The following is a 20554-nucleotide window of genomic DNA, read 5'->3' as shown; positions in this document are numbered from 1 at the left end:
TGACATGTTTTATCGGATTGCAATGGAGAAGGAAGATTACTATTCATCAAAGAATGAAAGTTGTTGATGATATGATATTTCCACAATCCATAGAATGAAAGTTGTTATTTGGAGATTGGATCTCAGAGCAGATACCCTATGGTGCTACTATTTGGCCTTTGAATATTTTGTCAAAGCCCTAACATTGCCCACAAGAGGAATCAACCCATGCAATTACTCATCTAAAGGAGCTTTACTCTTTGGTGATGGTGAGATTGTCATACAATTTCCTTTGAGACATTATATTTAGTGAAAAAGAACACACATCATTAATAACAAAAAAAAGAAGAAATTTAAATTTTCATGAAGACAATTGAAATTAAGAACAACGAAACCATACTAGATCATATATTTAACTCGAAGCATACATATAATAATTTTACTTCTCTTTATCAAAAGTAGAATCTTTTGTAATCCACATACCAAACAGACTAATTTATAAACTATTACCTCATACTCCTATAAAGGGGTACCTCTTTTCTACCTGAGCCCTTATGTAGTTGAATTTTAGGGCTATGAATCTAACTACATGTTACCTATGCTAATTTAATACCTACTCCATCCTACTAAACAAGAATGGACGGTTCATATACAGCCACGCGTCTCTAAAAATGGCCGTGGATAAAATCTTCGTGGCATCCCACAATTTTCATGGGTCCCACAGACGGCACAAACTTTCTCCTCTGCACACGTATGAACCTCACTGCCTACGTGTCTTTAACTCACAAAGCAGAAATATTTGACAAAACCTTCTGAAGCTTTTCAAATTGTTCATTTTCTGACCTGTTTTTGGAGTGCAGGGGATTCGATCCATGGCCAGAACGAAGCAAATGGCCAGGAAAATAGTACACAAAATGGCCGCTAAAAAAGCTTCGTCAGGCAAAATCGAGGCGATGAAGAAGAAGATGGCTCCTTTAATGGAGGGATTAGAGAAAAAATTTCAGAAATTGAAGCCCGGAACAGTTGCCCTACGCCAAATAAGTAATTACCAGAAGTCGAGTGAATTGGTGATAAGTAATCTGACATTCCAGATGGTTGTTAAAGAGATTGTTCAAGATTTCAGACCAGATTTTCGTTTTCAAAGCTCTGCTGTTTTGGCTTTGCAGGAGGCGGGGGAGAGTTATATCGTCGGCATGTTTCAGGACGGTAACCTCTGCGCACTTCATGACAATAGGGTTACTCTTGTGCCCAAGGACATGCAACTTGCAAGAAGGTTAAGGGGCTTTATTCAATAGGGTTTTGGCTCTGGTTTTAATGGATGAACAAAATCTTCAAGTCTTGTATGATGGTGAAGTTTTCTTTGCATACTGAGATTTTGCTTGCAAGTGATGAATTTGGGTGTGATTTTGTTTGCTAACTTTGGTGGTGATCACAGTTTTAGTTGCTTGCAGTTATACTTCACTAGGAATGGCTGAATACACTTTTTTTTTGTCCTTTTGAAAAGAGGAGGGTTATTTATCATTTTTGTGTGTATGATGTTACAGTATAGATTGGAATCAATCTTGGTGTTTTGGGATACCATTATGTGTGTTTAAATTGAAAAAAATTGTGTTGTTTAACTAAAAAATGGATATTGTGAAGGATAAAGAAATGACTGCAGAGTACTTCAACAAATAGTATTGAATGTAATGTCAAGGGAAACCTAAAAATTTATGGGATAAGGCAAAGAGGTAAAGGTTATGAGATGTAATTAGAAGGTTAAGAAACCTTAGGTCAAATAAAAACATGTAGATCTGATCCCAAGGGTTAAGAAGGGATGAGGCATAAAATCTATAATTTTAAAGGAATAAGATTGGAAGGGAATAAAATTTATTTTTGTCCTATACGTAAAGTTTGATTAATCAAAGAGGTTACAATTAATTTAGATTTATAAGTTCATAAATTTGGTTACGTTTAATAATTTAATTAAAATTATTGTATTGAATGGTAGGGATAACATTGTATTTTGGTTTTGGATAGAGATTTCGTAGGGATAACATTGTATTTTGGTTTTGGATAGAGATTTTTTAATCTGATTTTTGGAGGTGGTTCGATAGTGGCAATGTAGCAAACAAATGCTTTGGGTCTTGAATTCTATTTTTCTTTTCTTATTCTAAAGAAAGGAGGGCTAATCGTTTGGAGTACTTTAGGCTCATTGCTTTTTGTAATGTGGTGTATACAATTATTACTAAATTCATTATGAAGAGGCTTAAGTCTTGGCTTCCATATTTTATTGCGGAAGAGCAAGGGAGATTTGTTGCTAGAAGACAAATTTTGGATTGGGTTATTATTGCTACTGAAACTATTTATTCTATGGCAATACCCAAGGAAAATTCATGTTCAATAAAATTGACATGGCTAAAGCCTACGCTAAAGTTTAAGTGGCAGTTTTACAAAACATTCTTTTGGTCTTTAGATTTAGTAATGAATGGGTGAGTTGGATGATGAGATGTGTTACTTCTTCTTCTTTCTCAGTAATTATCAATAGTGAGCCTTCTGAGTTATCTAGGGCTTCTAGAGGACTTCGGCAAGGGGATCTTTTATCTCCCTATTTGTTTGTTATTATGGCTGAGGGCTTGGGCAGATTCATTAAGTTTGGAGTTTCCCAAGGTTTGATTTAGAATTGGAAATGAGGTAATGGGTTGCCATCTCATTTTCATTTGCAGTTTGTGGATGATACAATTTCATTGGGGATTGTCTAAATTCATGAAGCAAACACTTTCAAACAAACTTTGGATATTTTTTTAGCGACTTCAAGACAAAAAGTCAATAGACACAAATCTTTTATCTATTTTTTAATACTCTTGAGCCTATTCAAAGAAGCATTGCCAATATTTTGCAATTTCAAATTAGATCCATTCCTATGGTTTATCTTGCTATTTCTCTAGCTATGGGCGGGAAACTTAGGGGTCATTGGTTGGAATTGTTGGATAAGTTGTGCAAAAGGGTTAATCACTAGACTCATCCTTGGCTTTCTATGGCTTGAAGTCAATGATTTAGGCCCTTCCCATTTATAGATGTTTTGTTCCTATTTTATTAAGGAATTTGATGCTCTTCCGTGTCAATTCCTCTGGAGTGGCAATTTGTGTATCTTAAGTGGAGCTTAGTTAAGTGGGAGTTTGTTTGTCAGCCAAAGAAAGAGGGGGGGCTTGGTCTTTGATTAGGGGTTGTGAATGGGCAAGTTCTCACTACCAAATTATATTGGTGTTGGTGTACGAACCAAGATCAAGTTTGGGTCAGAATTCTTACGCAAAAGTATTTAGGTGGGTTTGAGAATTTATATGTCCCTCATTGTTGCATGTAGGGGAAGGGATCTATGATTTGGCATACTTTGAAGACAAGGGAAAGGCTAAAATTAAGCAAGGGCTTTTTTTGATATGAAATAAGGGCTTAGAAGCTCTTTTTTGCTTTGATTCTTGGGATGGTCATCCTTCAATCCTTTTAATGTAATCGCACTTACACTCCCTTTGTAATAGATTTATTCTAGTTGGCTAGAGCAAGGTGGTTAATTATAAGATTGTTCAACAATTGGGACAAGTTGATGTTTGCAAATGGAAAGCGCCTCATGAATGGCTACCTGGAGGAACAAAGGGAGATTGTCAAGAGTTAGCTCAAATTCTTGCTAGTAAGGAGAGTAATTCTCTTGCAGGGGAAGATATCCTAGTGTGGAGTTAGGATGCGACAAGTAAGTATTCTATGGCTTTGGGGTACTTGGAGCTTGATAGGTAGATGTTTGGGAGTGTAGGAGTTCCATGGTTGAAATAGGCATGGAATAAATTTTCTTGGACCAAATGCAATTTTTTATGTGGTTGGTGGTTCAAAATAGATGTCTTACTTGGGATAATTTCTGCAAGCATGGCTTCCAAAGTTTTATTTGTATGTTTTGTCACAATAGTGAATATTGTGTTTATATAAACACACACATGTAAATATATACAAGTGTATATATACATGTGTATGTATATGTCTATATATGCATACTCATGTGTATGTGTATATGTATATGTATATGTATGTGTATATGTATATGTATATATACATATACACATACACATACATATACATATACATATGTATATGCATATGTATATGTATATATGTATATATATGTATATGTACATAGATGTACATACATGTATATGGATTTTCCATACATATATATACATATATACATATATATAGATTTTCCATTGGACTTATTTTATTAATGGGTATATATGTGTATGAATGTGTATATATATGTGTATGTGTGTGTGTATGTATATATATATATGTATATATATATATGTATATATATATATGTATATATATATATATATATATATATATATATATATATATATATATATACACATATCTATATATATACATATATATACACAAATCTATCCTTCTCTAAGGAGCTTTGGCATCTCTGGTGGGGAGTTTGGTATAAGGCCTATTGACATGCCTCTTTGTTGGCTAAGTTTTGGGACTAGTGGGGTAAGCCTCCAGTTAAGACCCCTTTTCTTCAGGTAGCCTAGGTTCTTGGGCCTACCTTCATTATTTGGCATATTTGGTTGAAATGAATCGTCAAATCTTTTGCGATGCAAAAATGGTTCTCCAACAATTATGGAAGAAAATTGTTCATACTCTTCAAGAGACTATCTCGACAAAGTGTGACCTCTTTGGTGTTGTGGATCCTAGTGATATAGATATTTTTAGAAGGTTGAACTTTTATGTTTAGGCAAAAATGGTTCTCCAACAATTATGGAAGAAAATTGTTCATACTCTTCAAGAGACTATCTCGACAAAGTGTGACCTCTTTGGTGTTGTGGATCCTAGTGATATAGATATTTTTAGAAGGTTGAACTTTTATGTTTAGGGGGTTGGTACTTCTTTTGGTGTGGGTTAAAAGCAAGCTAAGGGGAACAAATGTAGACAGTCTTTGAAGAAGACTGATTAGGTGGGAAGATGGCTTCCTCCTCCTCGAGGAGTATAGAAGATAAATATTGATGGTTCCTCCAGGGGGAATCCTAGTCATGTTGGTATTGGTGGCATTGGTTGCGATAGTTTTAGTGCAATTCAATTTTTATTTTCCATTTATAAATGGTTTCATATGAATAACTACATGGAGGCTCTCGCCATTTTGTATTCTATGGAGAGAGGTTGTGTTCTTGGTTGAAAGAGGATTATTTGTGAATCCGATTCACAAGTTGGTGTGAATCTGTTGAATGAGTAACTATTGGATGATTTTAATTGGCATTTAGCTATGGTTATTCAATAGACTCTAAGATTGAGCAAGTATGTAGAATTTGTTACTTTTTCTCATATTATTAGGGATTGGAATAGATTTGTGGACTATCTCGCCAAATGAACTTTTGATCGAATGCAAGGTTGGAATATTTTGGATAGGCGACATTTGCCTATGGCTTTTTTTCACATGTTGGAGCAGTTAGTTATGGATGATAGAAATGTGTAATTCTTTTTTTTTTGTTGCAAGGCTATTTTTCCTTCTTTCTTTGTAAATATCTTTGTGTTTAATAAATTTTTACCCCTTTTGTGAAAAAAGTGTTGCAATTAGTTTTGGAAATAGTGATAAAATTTAATGTTGATGTCACATATGATTAGGAATCGATGAGAAATATAGGGGGTTGTCCTCATATCTTAGTGCTAAAGACACCACATCCAAAATGACATATAAATCAAGGATTCGATAACATATTGGCACATGAAATAGTAACTAATGAGCTAGACATCTAGCCCTCAACTGTCAACTTATAAAATAAAATAAAAAAATATTAGAATTCTATGTAAGTGACACAAAATATCAACCATAACAATATCCAATGTAAGCTAACTCATAAGAAATAAAATGGCCATATCTAAAAGGTCAAGGCAAATTACATAGGGCCTCTTCCTAGCACTAATTTTTTTGATAATATAATTTATTTCATTACAAGTTTCACAAAAAGACTAGGAGAGGAGACTTCCACTTCCACTAACTCATCCTCATCACAACATTTTGACAAGGATGTAATGGCCTCCACTAGGAAGGAAACCTTAACACCTTTCATATAGCTTCCACAACCTTCTACAAACAAATATGTATCTTCATGTGTAGATGATCCAAAAATAGTTGAAATGCACATCTACATGATGAATGACATCTCTTCAATATCATTGTGGAGAATAAAGAAACATAAGCATTTGACAACAATGAGACACAAGTCGGCATTTGTATTGTATCAAAACAATTCCTACCACTATTATTATGAACTCAATCCAACAAAAAAATTGGTATGACAGACTGAGTGCTAACACACAAAGCCCCATCAAGATTTTTAGTCAGCTTCTAAACAGGGAAAACTTTAAGAAACCCCTCCCTTGGACAAGGTGTAAAAACCTGGCGAAAGTTGTATAATTCCGAAGAAAATTTTAATTTTATTGGTGAATTTTTACGGTTTATGGAGAAAAATAATAATCTCCATTGGCGAATTAGCCATGATCGCTCAAAGTTTGTGAAAAATCCTGGCGAATTGTACTGTTTTTCAAACCCAAAAAATAATTGCATGGGCGAATTGTAATGTTTTTAAAACTAGAAAAATATTTGCATTGGTGATTTCAACCTATTTTCAAACCATAAAAAATAAAATATTGGCGATTTCAAGCTATTTTCAAACCATTAAAAAAAAATATTGGCGATTTCAAGCTATTTTCAAATCATAAAAATAAAATATTGGCGATTTCAAGCTATTTTCAAACTATAAAAAAAAATATTGGCTATTTCAAGATATTAACTTTAAGTAATTAAAACACGTGGCACACAGTCGTCAACTCTCTGTCTGGAAGATTGCCCATTAGAAAATCTCGCGACCTAGCGACAAGCCCTTACGACTCTCTCTATCTCCAACTCACAAGCTGAAAATGCTAAGCCTTCGTAACCTCGAGATCTAGCGACTGAGGGAAATTGAACTGGCAGTCGCCAATTCTCGACCACAAATGTTAAGTCCTCATCACCGCAACGACTTGGAGATAGTGGCAACTTTAACCCTTGTCGCGTACTCGCCAACATAAAATTGTTTATCTCTTAACCGCTAGCACTTCACTCGCAAGCTTGTGACTTGATCAGGTCTTCAGACATTTAACTTCGCGAGCTGGCAATAACCTTTAAACCTAGCCACAAATTGTCTAGTCGCTAGCTCATGACCTAAAAATGCTAACATTAAACAAACATGAGAGCTAGCGACAACTGTATGAAATGAGTTACTCGCTAACTCTCGCGGCTATAATGTATGACATCAGACCAACTCGAGACCTCATGACAAAAGCAATTTCACTAACAATCTCCAGCTCAGTAACATAAAATGCTAACACCCAAAAAGTTAGAGACCTCGCGATGTAAACCCTTGCGATCCTGCGACAACAAGGCACTTAACCGCCATCGCATGCTCGCAACACTTTTTGACTTAAGACTTACAAATCCGCGAGCATGCGATGACCACAAAATCAGACCAAAACTTACTTGTCACCAGATCGCAACTTAAAATGCTAAACAACTTCAAAACCTGCAAGCAAGCGACGAAACCAACTAAGCTGCGATACCAACTACATCGGATGATCGCAAATTAAAATGACTTAACCATGAACACCTTGCAACCGTGCGATAACATAAAATCACACCCTGTCGCAACCTCGCAACATAAAATGGTCAAGTGCAAAACATCTTGCGAGGTAGCGACAACTAAAATCTCCCAGTACTCGCAAGCTCACGACTTAAACTGACTTGATGATAAAGGACCTACGAGGTAGCGATAACCATAAAATCTAAAAATTGTTTATCGATGTCTTATGTTAATTACCGTCATAAACAGGCACGAGAAGTGGCACATAGACCATTAATGACTTAGTACTTACTCGCTAACTCTCACGGCTATAATGCATGGCATCAAACCAATTCGAGACCTTGCGACCAAAGTGGTTTCATTAACAATCTCCACCTCGCTAACATAAAGTGCTAACACTCAAAAAACTAGAGACCTCATGATTTAAACCCAAACCAACACTCGCTAACTCGCCACTTAAATTGTTAAACATGAAATTTATTTGCGAGTTAGAGATGAAACATTAAACATGTTTGACCAACCATTTGACCACACTTGACGTTGACATGGACAAATAAAGAGAGGACAACTTAGATTTTCAACGCACGACAACTTCGGTTTACTAGCCAAACAAGACAAAAAACAAACACAAAACCCTAATCGCCATGAACATCATTTTAAGCATTTAATGTAGAACAATAGAAAGGTTCTAGCAGTAACAGTTATGCAATATGAATAATTTTATGGATCTTGTGACACAAATTGTTGCATTTCATGTTCAACATAATGTGGAACCAAATACCAATTTACTAATAATTCAATTGTTTAGTAATAATTCAAATTCACAATTAAAAATATGAAATAAGTATCCGTTCTACTTCTGATTGACAAATTCAAGGAATACAATATCAAAAACCATCAATGACAACTATAGTATTGCAATTTTGCAAATTGAAATTGTAATATGACTCAAGAACTGTAGTATAATTATAAATACCTATAAATTGACTGCTAATTCACTTCAGTGACTCAGTCCGACTGTTTGAGGCTTCTATATCCCAAATGGACTCAAGATCCAAAAACTGACTAGTACTAATAGGTTCATCTTCATTCTAAGTTGGGTATTCAAAAATGTCTTCGTCTTTATGCTGACTCTGAGTTTGCGACCCATCATATTCATTTGTCTCAGCACTAGCACTAGCAGTAGCACCACCAGCTTTTAAAGTGTTGCACACCCCTCATCTTTCACGCATAGAATTCCAGATTGCCAGTGCCCTATCATATGGAAAATCTCTAACATTATACTGGGTTACAAACAACCTCAAGCAAGTTTCCAAATTCTTGTCTAATTTGTTTCAGGAATGAATGCCTGGGCCTGTGTTGCAAGATTGTAACTCTGGCCCTCCGCCCTACAATGAACTTCGACTTTCCAACTCAATTTGTGGAATGCGAATCAAGACTCGAGAGATCCCAATTTACTAATCAGACACAAACAAATTGTAAGAAATAGTGTAAGAAATAGTGTATTTATAGCAATCCATGATTGCATTTTTGGCAAATTGCGCGGGGCCTGGGTGTCGTAATTGCCAATAAACATTTAATTTAATTGCATTTTTGGCGAATTGTGCGGGTGTGCAATGAAAATTTAATTTAAGTCGGGCGAGATGGGTCCTCGAATGCTTATAATGTTTTAATTGATATTGGCGAATTTGGCTGACGCGTGCAATGAACATTTAATTTACCATTGGCGAATTAGGTCTTGGGTAAGTGGTCGTTTTACTATTGTTGGCGAATAGCGGAGGTGATCTAATACCCACGTTTGAGTTATTCCAGGTGAATATTACGGGCATGCATGTCGACGGTGTGTGGTCAATGGCGAAACCAGATTATAAATATTTGCATTGTTCTTCAAATTCTGGGCGATTTGACCACGATTGTGCCCCTCACTATTCGCGCAGATTTCGCCAATTGGCAAAGATTAGCCACTAAAAAAACTCTCTGCTTCTAAATATGAACCACCTAGTGTTTGAGATTAGGGTCTTTAAATCTATAAAACTAAACATAAGAGCACCATATACAAAAGTTCAATATTTGAATGTAACTAACAAAAGAGAACCCTAATTATCAATTTGTAAATGTATTAAAATGTCTCATTAAAATGGACTAAATTGTATTAAAATCTCATCAAAATGGACCCAAAATTTAGTGGTAGTTGGAACAACTATGTAAATCTTACCATTATACTTTACTCAATTTCAGATGCATTTGAATATAATATTTTCATCCTTCTTCATTCATTTATAGAAATATTTTATTGAGACATTTCAAAAAGACATGTTTGGTCTATGAAAAAGAATGGAACATTTCTATATTCTTTATTCTTCTTATGCTATATTACTCTCCTTGGCATGAGCACTTGCACTCTCCTTGGCATGAGAACTCCATAAGAATGTATAATTTAAAAGAAAAATATGCAATTAGTAGTGTTTATCACATGAGAGAAATAAGCATAAATAATAAGTTGCTTCTGACTATATCTGTAGACACCTAAAAATGTCTCATTGATCATGTACTAATTATTCGTCTAATTGATTAAATAATTCTTTAATTACTTAATTAAGTTAATTAATCTTATACTTCTAATTTCATATTTCCTCATAATCTTACTAATTATTCTATTTCCTATTCTATCATCATTTAACCATGTTCTAAATATTAATTAAATGTTTATTATTTAATTAATTCTGATTAATTCCCCAATTTAAATAATCTTTATTATTTAAATAAATTGATTCTCAATTTCTATCTCTAATCATCTAATCATCAACCCTTTTCTAAATATTAATTAAATATTTATTATTTAATTAATTATGATTTAATCCTTTAAATTAAATGATCTTTATTATTTAATTAAATTCAATTTCTAAATAATTAAATAGTTTCTTTAAAGTATTTAATTAACTAATTAATTCTTCAATTCCAAATCCCCAAATTCTAATTTCATTTAATTTCTTATTTCTTCTGATTTCTTCCAAATTCAAATACATGTGCATGATTTCAAAAACCAAATTAAAAATCAAAGTCAAGTTCTAAATATATTCAAGTAATAAATTGAATTAAAATAAATTCAATTATTTGAATAAATCTCATGCAAAGATTAAATTGAAAATCTAAGTTAAAATGCAGGCACATGCTAAATTAATTAATTCAATCAATCAATTAATTAAATCATTTATCTCTTCAACTTCTATTTCCATCTTTTAGTTAGCTTTTTCTAAATAAAGCTTTCTTTGTCATCTTCTTTATTTCCTCCAATCACTCTTTTTCTTCTTTCAGTTAGCTTTTTCTCAATCAGTCAACTCAATTAATCTATTCAATCTATTCTATTTCACCTCCAAGTCAGCAGTTCAACTATCAATTTTCATGTGAGCTCACCTGAGTTCCACTTCTTGATCAATTTGTTCCATCTTTCAATCAATCCTCTTCAATTTTCTATAAATTGAGCATTCAATCTCCATTTTCAACAATCACGAACTTCGAATCTTTGTGTCACTTGCAGGTTACCAGCGCAATATTTGAGAGCCATCATACCACAAAGAAGAGAAGATCAATGGAAGCTATATGCAATCTTGGAATAGGGAGTTTGATTTGAACTATTTTAATTCCTATTTGTTTGATATTGCATTATTTCATTGTTAGTTTGTTACGATTCTTTGATTAGGCAGGGATTCGTGATTTCCCTTTGATTTCTAATTGAATACTTGTTATAAAGATGAATTTTACATGTATACAATATCTATGAAAAGTGAAAATTAGAGAGGAAAAAAAAGAGAATGTTTAGTAATTCTTCATGTATAGAATATAATATAAAAATTTGTCATGGTGGACCAAATACTAACACATATAGCTCCAACAAGATCCTTAGCCCAACTCCCAAATATAAACCACCCAATGCATGGATTAGTGTCTATAATTTTCACATAGATTAAAATTTAAGTAAAAAAATAAATATATAACAAGTTACTTAGCCCAACTCCCAAATATAAACCACCTCATGCCCAAGATTAATGTTGACAAATGTCACAGTTTAATTTTTAAGTAAAAATAAAAATATTTTGGTGTAATGCAAGAAACTTTTGTAGGTTAAATGGTGGAAGGTGTAGATGAAACGCTCCATTTCATCCTTCTCTCCATGAAAACTTCATTACAACACACCATTTCATCCTTCTTCCCCATGAAGAGTGTATATAATTTGTTAGAATTTCTTGTTATGCTTGCCACTCAATGTGCTAACTCTACATCCATCTTTTCCTCCTTAGTGGGATGAATAAGCTTTGTTGGACTAGAGAGATAAATGAAGATAAAATTCCACCCTACTCTATAATGGGGGATTGGGAAGAGAATGCTTAGGGTTACAAGATAGCGATGTTTAGCATGTGTTATTGAAATAGGTGGGTGGACTTGACCTATACGTATAGATTCTTTGTTGCAATGATAGAGAAGAAATTATGAAAATCCTTAGCCATCTCCTAAATGGAGCGCTTTAAAAGCCACATATTTAATTTTCAAGTGCAAAAAGTCTATACAAGAATAGTTAAATAAATTTTAAATTTTGTTGGTCAAATGATAGGTGTAGATGGAAAACTCCATTTTGTCCATCTCTCTCATGAATGTTGAATTTCATCCTTCTCTCCCATGAGGAGCATATATACTATTATAATATATCTTTGTTGTTCCTACCCCTCAATGTGCTACTTGTATCTACATTCCACCCTTCTTGGTTTGATTAATAAGATTTGTTGGTTCGGAGGATGAGAATGAGTATGAATTATTACCAAAGTGCATGAAAATGGGGGACAAAATAATGGCTAGCCTTGATATTTTCAACAAAATGAGTTTGCATTATGAAAAAATATAATGCATATGTGTTTTGGCGCACATGCATTTTTAATGCTTTAAATTCAATTTTTAAAATGGAAATCTCTCATGGCTCCTAAATTTTTTATTTTTGCACACCACCAAAATGAAGATCTACTTCTTAACTTTCTATCCACATATATATATATTTGTAGCATCCTAAACTGTACTCCCTTACAATATTTTCCTCATTTGGGCCCTCACATTGGTGTTCATCCTCTGAGGCCTGATACATGCTCAAATTTTCATGATTTGAATTTCTTTCCCCAATTTCTTGGGACCTTGATGCCCAAGACCATGTCACTAAGCACCATGGTCCTCAAGGACCACTACACCTAGTGTCATGGTCCTCTCCAAAAGGGCCCATTTTGGGGCCTCATAACAGTAACATGATTTGAGTGGGAACCTAGACTCCGTGTCGGCTCATGTCGGAAAATTAATTTGTTTTTCGAATGGCATGCATAAAAGGAGGTCTACCCCTCTCATTTGGACATCCATCAATCAATAACACATTCATATTTTTAATTCAAGATCTCAATTACATCAAGTGAGCAAGCAATCAATCTTCTTTCAAGCATTGGAGCAGAAGTAAAGTCAAGATTCAAGCATTGGATATGACATTCACATTCTATGTTTTATGAAGACTATCTACATGAAACCCTAATTCCTTGTGAAGACAAACAAAACTTCATTATAAGGTATAACATTAGCGTTTCAAACATTTTTAGCCTTTCCCTCGAAAGGAAAGCATTTCCATTACAATACTTCATTTACATTTCAATTCTATTTCATGGTTAATTCTAAAATCGAGGTTTGACCTAAGGCAAACCCCTATTCCCAACCATTTCCCCATTTCTATTGTGTGCAAAAATAGGTACAAAGTTGTGATTTTTAGGATTGGTAGGATTCGCACAGACGAATAGGTTTCCTTTTGGACAGCGAAAATTTTGGAGCACCATGGTGTCCACCACCACGGTCCCGAAAATTTAGGTCGAGTTTCTAGGAACATTACTGAACCTTCACCTACTTCTTAAATCCAAGTTTGTGGCTTCGTTTGACGACTGTAGCTCACCGTTCATGCATAATTGCTTCAGTATTCACACATTTACCCTAATTTCAACATCCTTAATTAATTCAATTCAATTTAAAGGGAAAGAATATTTCCATCTAAAACCCTTGGAATTTGATCATAATCTAGATCTATCAAGGCTAGATCTTTCAAATTCCATCTTTCCCTGATGTGATGGTCTCTAAGCAAAAATTAGCAGTTTTACTGCATTAAAGGGTGAAACCCTAATATTTCACCCATTACAATATTTTTTTAAACATTTTGAATAAGTTAAAGTATTTATTTTTATTTTCTTTGGAGAGTTTCTTCATATTTTTCTAGTACAAATATATTGATTTTTTTATAACTTTTGACCCACTTATCCAAATTTAAACAGAGTCCAAAGGGTTGAGCTTAACTGATTAAAACATTAAGTTTTCATTATGGAGACCCAAGTTTAAATTTCAAAGGGACATCAAATGTGTAATTCTAAGTTGTGACTCTTGGTCTTCCATAGTTGGCTTCTAATGTGAAGGTGGTTTCTAGTGTGGTTGCTTGATATGAGCGAAAATTAGTCTCATGATCATGCTTGCAAGAGCTTGTATTCTTCTCATGTTGATGCTTACAGTATGAGAAGAATATTTGTAAGTGATTATAAATATAAAATAAAAAAGGATTTATTTACACTTCATTCTACATACATCAAAAGAAATTACATTTTTATTTGTTTTGTGCAATTTATGTGTTGTGCAAACTTTTTTGTGTATTGTTTAAGATGCGTGTACTTCAAAAAATTATAAATATATTTTCAATAAAGAAATATTAAAAAATATATAATTCGTAGTACTCACTCTTGGTTATATTTTCACTAACTGAATTTTAAAAATACTAATGTAGAAAAAAAATAGTTGGGCATCTTAGCAGTTGTTGTCATTCATTACTTAGTGTTGTCATTAATGATATGCTCAATGTTGTGATTGCTAGATTGTGGAGTGATTATTGACTTAGCATTGAGGACGACATTAGATATTGTTGTAAGTACAGTTATGGTGTTGTCCATTAGTGTCAACCCTCAGTGTAGTTTTGTCAATGATGCTACATGGTGCAGTTGTGTGCATAGCTATGGTGGAGATTGCTATGATAAATATTGTTGGAATCATTGTTATTAATGACTAGGTGTTGTCATTAATGATATGTTGATGATGAATCTTATTGAAGTATATGTTTTTGGCTTGTGTTGTTGATGAAGTATATGTTGTTTATGGTGTGTTGATAATCGTACTGTTGATGAAGTATATGTTGTTGTTGATCAGTTGTCGTTGATTGTTGTTGATGATGAGATTTTTGTTGGAGATTGATGTCTCAAGTGCTAACAAGGTGTTGTCATTTAGATGAATGTGTAGAAGGTTAATGAAGATTCAAATGAATGTGTATATGGCTAGTGGTTGAAGGTGTCTCTTGTTGTGGATGTCCACCTTCTTGGTGTTGATGTCTACACTCAGTATGTTGAGATGGAGCTAGATGTTGTCATTGATGTTTTGTGTTCAGTGGTACATATATTTCCACCCTTTTGGTGTTGATGTCCATACCTAATGAGATGTAGTATTATCTTGATGGCGTGGTACATTGAAGATCAAAAATAGTGTTGATGTTCATAATTGACAACACAGATGGTATCATGATGATGTCTTATTTAGATGAGGATTAGAAGCGTTAAGTTGAGGATTAGAAGCATTAAGATGATGATTAGAAGTATTAAGATGAGTATGAGAAGCATGATGATGAAGTGATTTTTTCTAAAATGACCTTGTGCATACCACAAGAAAATGTTGTTCTGGTGTCCAAAAGTTGCTTAAGAGTGTAATTGTAGAAGAAGTGTTTCGAAAACAATCTAGAACAATGCTTTGAATTCCTCCAAATTGGCAAACATGGTCTTGCAGTCTTGGATATAATGTCAATGCTCTATGGATGTTTTACTCCTATCTTCTCAGGTTCCTAGTGTTGCAGTAGATGTTTCTATTGGCAAAATGCAGGAATTGATTATGTGTTGTCATTGATATCAACACTGCTCTGGTTGGACATGGTTTTGGCAGAGGATATCGAAGATTCTGCTTCGGTATGTTTAGATTGTTGGATTCAGTTTTAGAAGGATATTCATGATGATTATATGTATGTCATATTCAGTTGGTTCATGATTTGGTGCTCTAGAAGTTATTGATTATGTTCTAGACTGTCGGTTGATGTTCTTGGTCCCAGTTGGTGATATTTCATGATATTGTTAAGTGATTTTGATGTGTCTTCTAGAAATGGTTCTTAATATTTTAAAGGTGTTCTTGATTGTGTCCCAATTGTTTGGTGGCTTCGCATTGGCTAGCATGAAGATTTGGTGATCCTATTTGGGTCCGGTAGGATATTCTATGTTATTGACACTAAGGGTTTTTCCCGGTTGGTGTAACATGTTGCGGTTGATCCAGAATCCTCTCCAGAAGTGTTTGATGATTTGAGGATGTCATTTGGGTCCTTGGCCGACATGGGTTGTGATCCGATTATTGTTTTATGCATTGTAATGATAAATTTATATTAGGGTGGCCGACCTACTTGTTTAGGTTTATGTAACATATAAATATGATTGTAAGATCTCATTGTAGATCATGAATGATGAATGGATTGGACACATAGATGAGTGATTAATCGATATATGTAGATGAGAAATAAGGTTTGTAAGGTTGATAGAGGTTGTCGATCAATTTGTACGAGGATTTAGTCCTTTGGTTGTGTTGCAGACAATGTGCTTAACTGAAACTTTAACCAAGCATTAGGAGATGCTATTTCCATAGTTCATTTCCTTTGGATTGAAGTCCGATGATTATGTAAGTCAGTGAGAATTACCTTTTGTGTTGAGGAGTGTCCTCTAGGTGGTTGGCTTGATTGTAAGTGCAATCCCCATTGTAATATTTTCACATACTGCTGCAGAAGTATTATTTGATTGTGGGTAGGTTTCCCACCATGGTTTTTCCCTTCACCGAGTTTTCTACGTCAAAATATTGGTGTTGTGTGTTGTGTACTCTTATGCTTTATCTTTCACAGTGTTGTTCTCATTTTGCTCTGGTAGAAGGTTTATAATCTACAATAATTGTTTAACTTGTGGAAAACTGATTCACCCCCCTCCTCAGTTTCCTCTGGTTCATTCTAACGGCAGTATGTTGGCAATGTGTTGACTAGTTAGGACTAGTTTGGAGAATACTCTGCATTGATGATCATGTTGTTGCAACTCAAAGGATATTCTTATAATTTTTGTAGTGTAGTGTGTCTCTGTTTAGATTTTAGGTGATGAAATATTCTAGAAGTGTGTCTGGCAATGTTTATCTCATGACTATGTTTCCTAGCACTCCAGTAATGAAGAATTCTATGTTATTTTGGTTTTTGCCAACTTGTTTTGGCTTGATAGTATGGAAGAATCATATGAGGATTTTGTTGAGGGTTAATGGAAGGCCTCTATGTGGTTTTTATGATGTTGGATGGCCTGTTTGGTGTCACATTTTTTCTAGTGTTGGTTTTTAGGGTAATTTGTAGTTATATGGCCAATAGGGCTTGTTCTCCTACTTGTGGTACATCTTTGGGGGTCTCTACCAACATTGTAAGATGTGTTGAATTGTATTTGGTTCCTAATATGTCTTTTAGGGATTCGTATTATGAGAATACATTTGAGAAATTGTTTTTGGGCCAACTGGTTATGTGCTACATGTTTTTCCTACATGTTACCCTTTTGCTAACCTTGGAGGATGTGTGCAGATGTGTATGATGTTTGGGATTGAATTGGATGGTGTGTTAAGATGTTTTAGGTCCTCTCTATCTCTTGGATAGGTCCACTTTCACCATAATTATGTTTTGTGGTCGAGCTTTTGGAATCACTTCTCCCCTATTATGGTTGACTTAATTGATGCTTTAAGATGATGTGGATGGTATATAAATAAGATGAAATAAATTTCAAAGTGTGTGGGTCATAGTGGAATATGAAAGATGTGAATGTGGATTTTTAAGTGTGTGTGGTTGAAGTATTGGAGCTGAATTTCTGAATGGTTGCTTAAGTTAATGAGTCAAGAGTAGCTACATTTAAAGGAGATTTTTGGATGCAACGTTTTTGAAGTCTTATTCATTTTAACTTAGATATTCATGTATCTTTCTTGGAGATAGTGAGTCACCCTAGAAAGTCCTTTGTATATTTCCCCGAGGAAGTGATCCTTAGTCTACAAGTCCTTTTGGGAGCAGTGAGCTTCCTTAGGCAGTGAAGCCTAAAACAAATTATAATACTATTTAGATAATGTGATTTAACTCTCACCATGGTTTTTCTCTTCCTGGGATTTCCAAGTAAATTTGGTGTTCTCTTGTGCATGTGTGTTCATTACTTATCTTTCTTTTCTATTAATTAGATTAAGGTTTAAAGTAGAATTTGAATTGAGCTATAAAGTGTCAATATGTGTTCAAGTTTGATCCAACCCCCCTCTCAGTCTTGTGGTGTGTTCAAAAAGGCACACAACATACACTATCATATTTTAGTGAAAAAATTAGGAACACTTTTGTGTACAGTCAACATTTCACTCCCTTAATATTAACTATTTTAAAAAATTATTGAGATTCACGTGAGTATAATTATTGTTCTTATCATATCTTCAAATTTTAAGTGTACACATCTCAAATTAATTATCTAAGTTTAACTTTAACTAATTTCAAGAAAGAAAATGACTTCTGACTCTTTTTTTGTCTCACTATTATACACTTACCCTACCACTCTACTCTGTAATGGGTGATCAATAAGAGAATGCTCAGGGTTGGTTACTTGGGTAGAAGATTGCATGATAATAGTTTTTAACATGTATTCTGAAAATGGGTGGGTGAGATTGACCTATATGTATAGATTCCCCATAACAATGATAGAGAGAATCAAATGAAGATCCTTAGCCATCTCCCAAATATGAACCACCCAATTCTTGAGATTAGGGTCTTTAAATGTCACATAGTTTATTTATCAAGTTAAAAAATAAATGCTTGAATAGTTGGATAAGTTTAAAGTTCTATATAATCTAAGAAACTTTTGTGGTTCGAATGGTAGCTGTGGAAGGTTTCGACGAAAGACTCCATTTCATCCTTATCTCCCATGAACACTTCATTTCATCCATCTCTCCCTTGAGGACTACATATACTTTGATAGAATATGTATTTTTATTATTTCCCCTTAATGTATTATCTCTATATCCATATTGTTGTCCTTGGTGGAATGAATGAGTTCTGTGTATGGTGAAAAGTGGATAATGGAAACAATAATATTGAAAGACTAAATGAATTCAATCACAAAACTCTAGCCTAACAACAACAAAGATCCACCATAACATATGAAGATTACCTAAGACAATGCAAATAAACAAAATAAAAAAGATTATACCATCACATGTCCACTAGGGTTTGAATCTCTATTGATCTTGCTTGATATATTTGCTCTCAAATTTTATGTGTGCACAAGAGCTCAACAAAGAACGGAAATGTGGTTGATAGCTTGATCGCAAGAAGGCTTGTTTGCATAAGATTGATAAAAAATGTTTGAGAGGGTTGATAATGAAAGAAGCATCCTCTTATATAGAAGACACTGTAAGAAATGGAGAGATACGATTAAGAGGTGTAAAAGATAGATGGCCGATTAGGATTAAAGGGTAGGTAGAAGAAATAAGAAAATAATGAGAGGGTAGGTAGTGTAGGAATTAAGAGATGAATGACGTGTCATGGGTAGAAAAGGCTAATGAATTAATTAAATAAATAAAGATTTATTTAATTAATAGAAGAAATGGGATCAATTAAATAAATAAAACTATTATTTAATTTAGGAAAAGGACAATTTAAATAAATAAAAGTATTTATTTAAATGAGGAAAAAGGCTTAGAAGAGGATAAATGAGTTAATTAAATAAATAAAGATTTATTTAATTAATAGAAGAATTAGGCTTAAATAATTAAATAAATAAACATATTTATTTAATTAGACATGACAATTTTAGTTGTCTACATTTTGCCCCTCTTTGAGACAATGCATCTTGTCGCGTTGTTTCAAAGAAGATAAGATAAACTGATACACAGTTGCCCCAAGATGGGAATGATATGCCCCCTCGAGAGATTAGATGAAAATGTCTGAAAAGACCGCAGACAATCTCTTGATAAGAAATAAAGGCTAGAAAGGATTGACAAGATAGGATAGAGTGACAGAATCACGGGATAAAGAAGTTTGACACGAGAAACTAGGGCTAGGGTAGTCTATAAGATAGACTACGAGGGAAAACATCCTCATTGTCATCCACACACCTAAGAGATCATAGTGTGGAGAGAGCGGAGAGCAGTCAACAACGAAGGCATTGGTGCACAGATTCAATTGCGTTTTCTGATATTGGAGGCTAGTAGATGCAAGAGAGTCAGTGAGTACCACAAAACCTCCTTTTACCTTGTTGCATTAATTGTTGTCATACACGCATGTTAGGTAGGTCTTAGAAAAAATGCCAAGCGGGGGGAAAACGTTAAGGCATGTCTGCATTGGTGCCAAGCATGTCTGGGTAGGTTAGGTGCGTCTGTGTCGAGTGTAAACACGTCTATGGTTTCAAAGGCATCTATGACAAATGCGAGCGCGTTTGTGAAATGCAGAAACGTCTATGCAGGGCATGCACGTCTATGCATGGCAAAGGCACATTTGTGTGTTTCAGGCGCGTCTGTGAAATGCAGAAACATTTGTGAAGTATGTAAGCGCGTTTGTGTCATGAATGCACGTTTATGTCTTCAAGGTTGGATAGACAGTTCTGTGATAAACATACGCCGTCGATTGGATAAGTTGCTGAGAGGATACACTCAAACAAGTCCTCTAGGGAAGACTAAGATAACATATAGGGCTAGGATTGACAATTTTGTGATAGAACATACGTCACTAATCAGGAAAACTACTCAAGAGGATACAC

The 20554-nt window shown here is 34.2% G+C and overlaps 1 protein-coding gene across 1 annotated transcript; it reads left to right on the top strand.

The window, feature by feature from the left end:
• The first annotated feature begins 801 nt into the window (after positions 1-801).
• Positions 802-1383, top strand: LOC131080121 (histone H3.3). Its single transcript, XM_057956577.2, has one exon. It carries the CDS (start codon positions 852-854, stop codon positions 1272-1274), a length of 423 nt encoding a protein of 140 aa, XP_057812560.1. The 5' UTR covers positions 802-851; the 3' UTR covers positions 1275-1383.
• Positions 1384-20554: the final 19171 nt, after the last annotated feature.

Source organism: Cryptomeria japonica, chromosome 11 (assembly GCF_030272615.1).
Source record: "Cryptomeria japonica chromosome 11, Sugi_1.0, whole genome shotgun sequence".
NCBI lineage: Eukaryota > Viridiplantae > Streptophyta > Pinopsida > Cupressales > Cupressaceae > Cryptomeria > Cryptomeria japonica.
The sequence above is the reverse complement of the archived record's forward strand: the minus strand, read 5'-3'. Positions and strand labels throughout refer to the sequence as shown.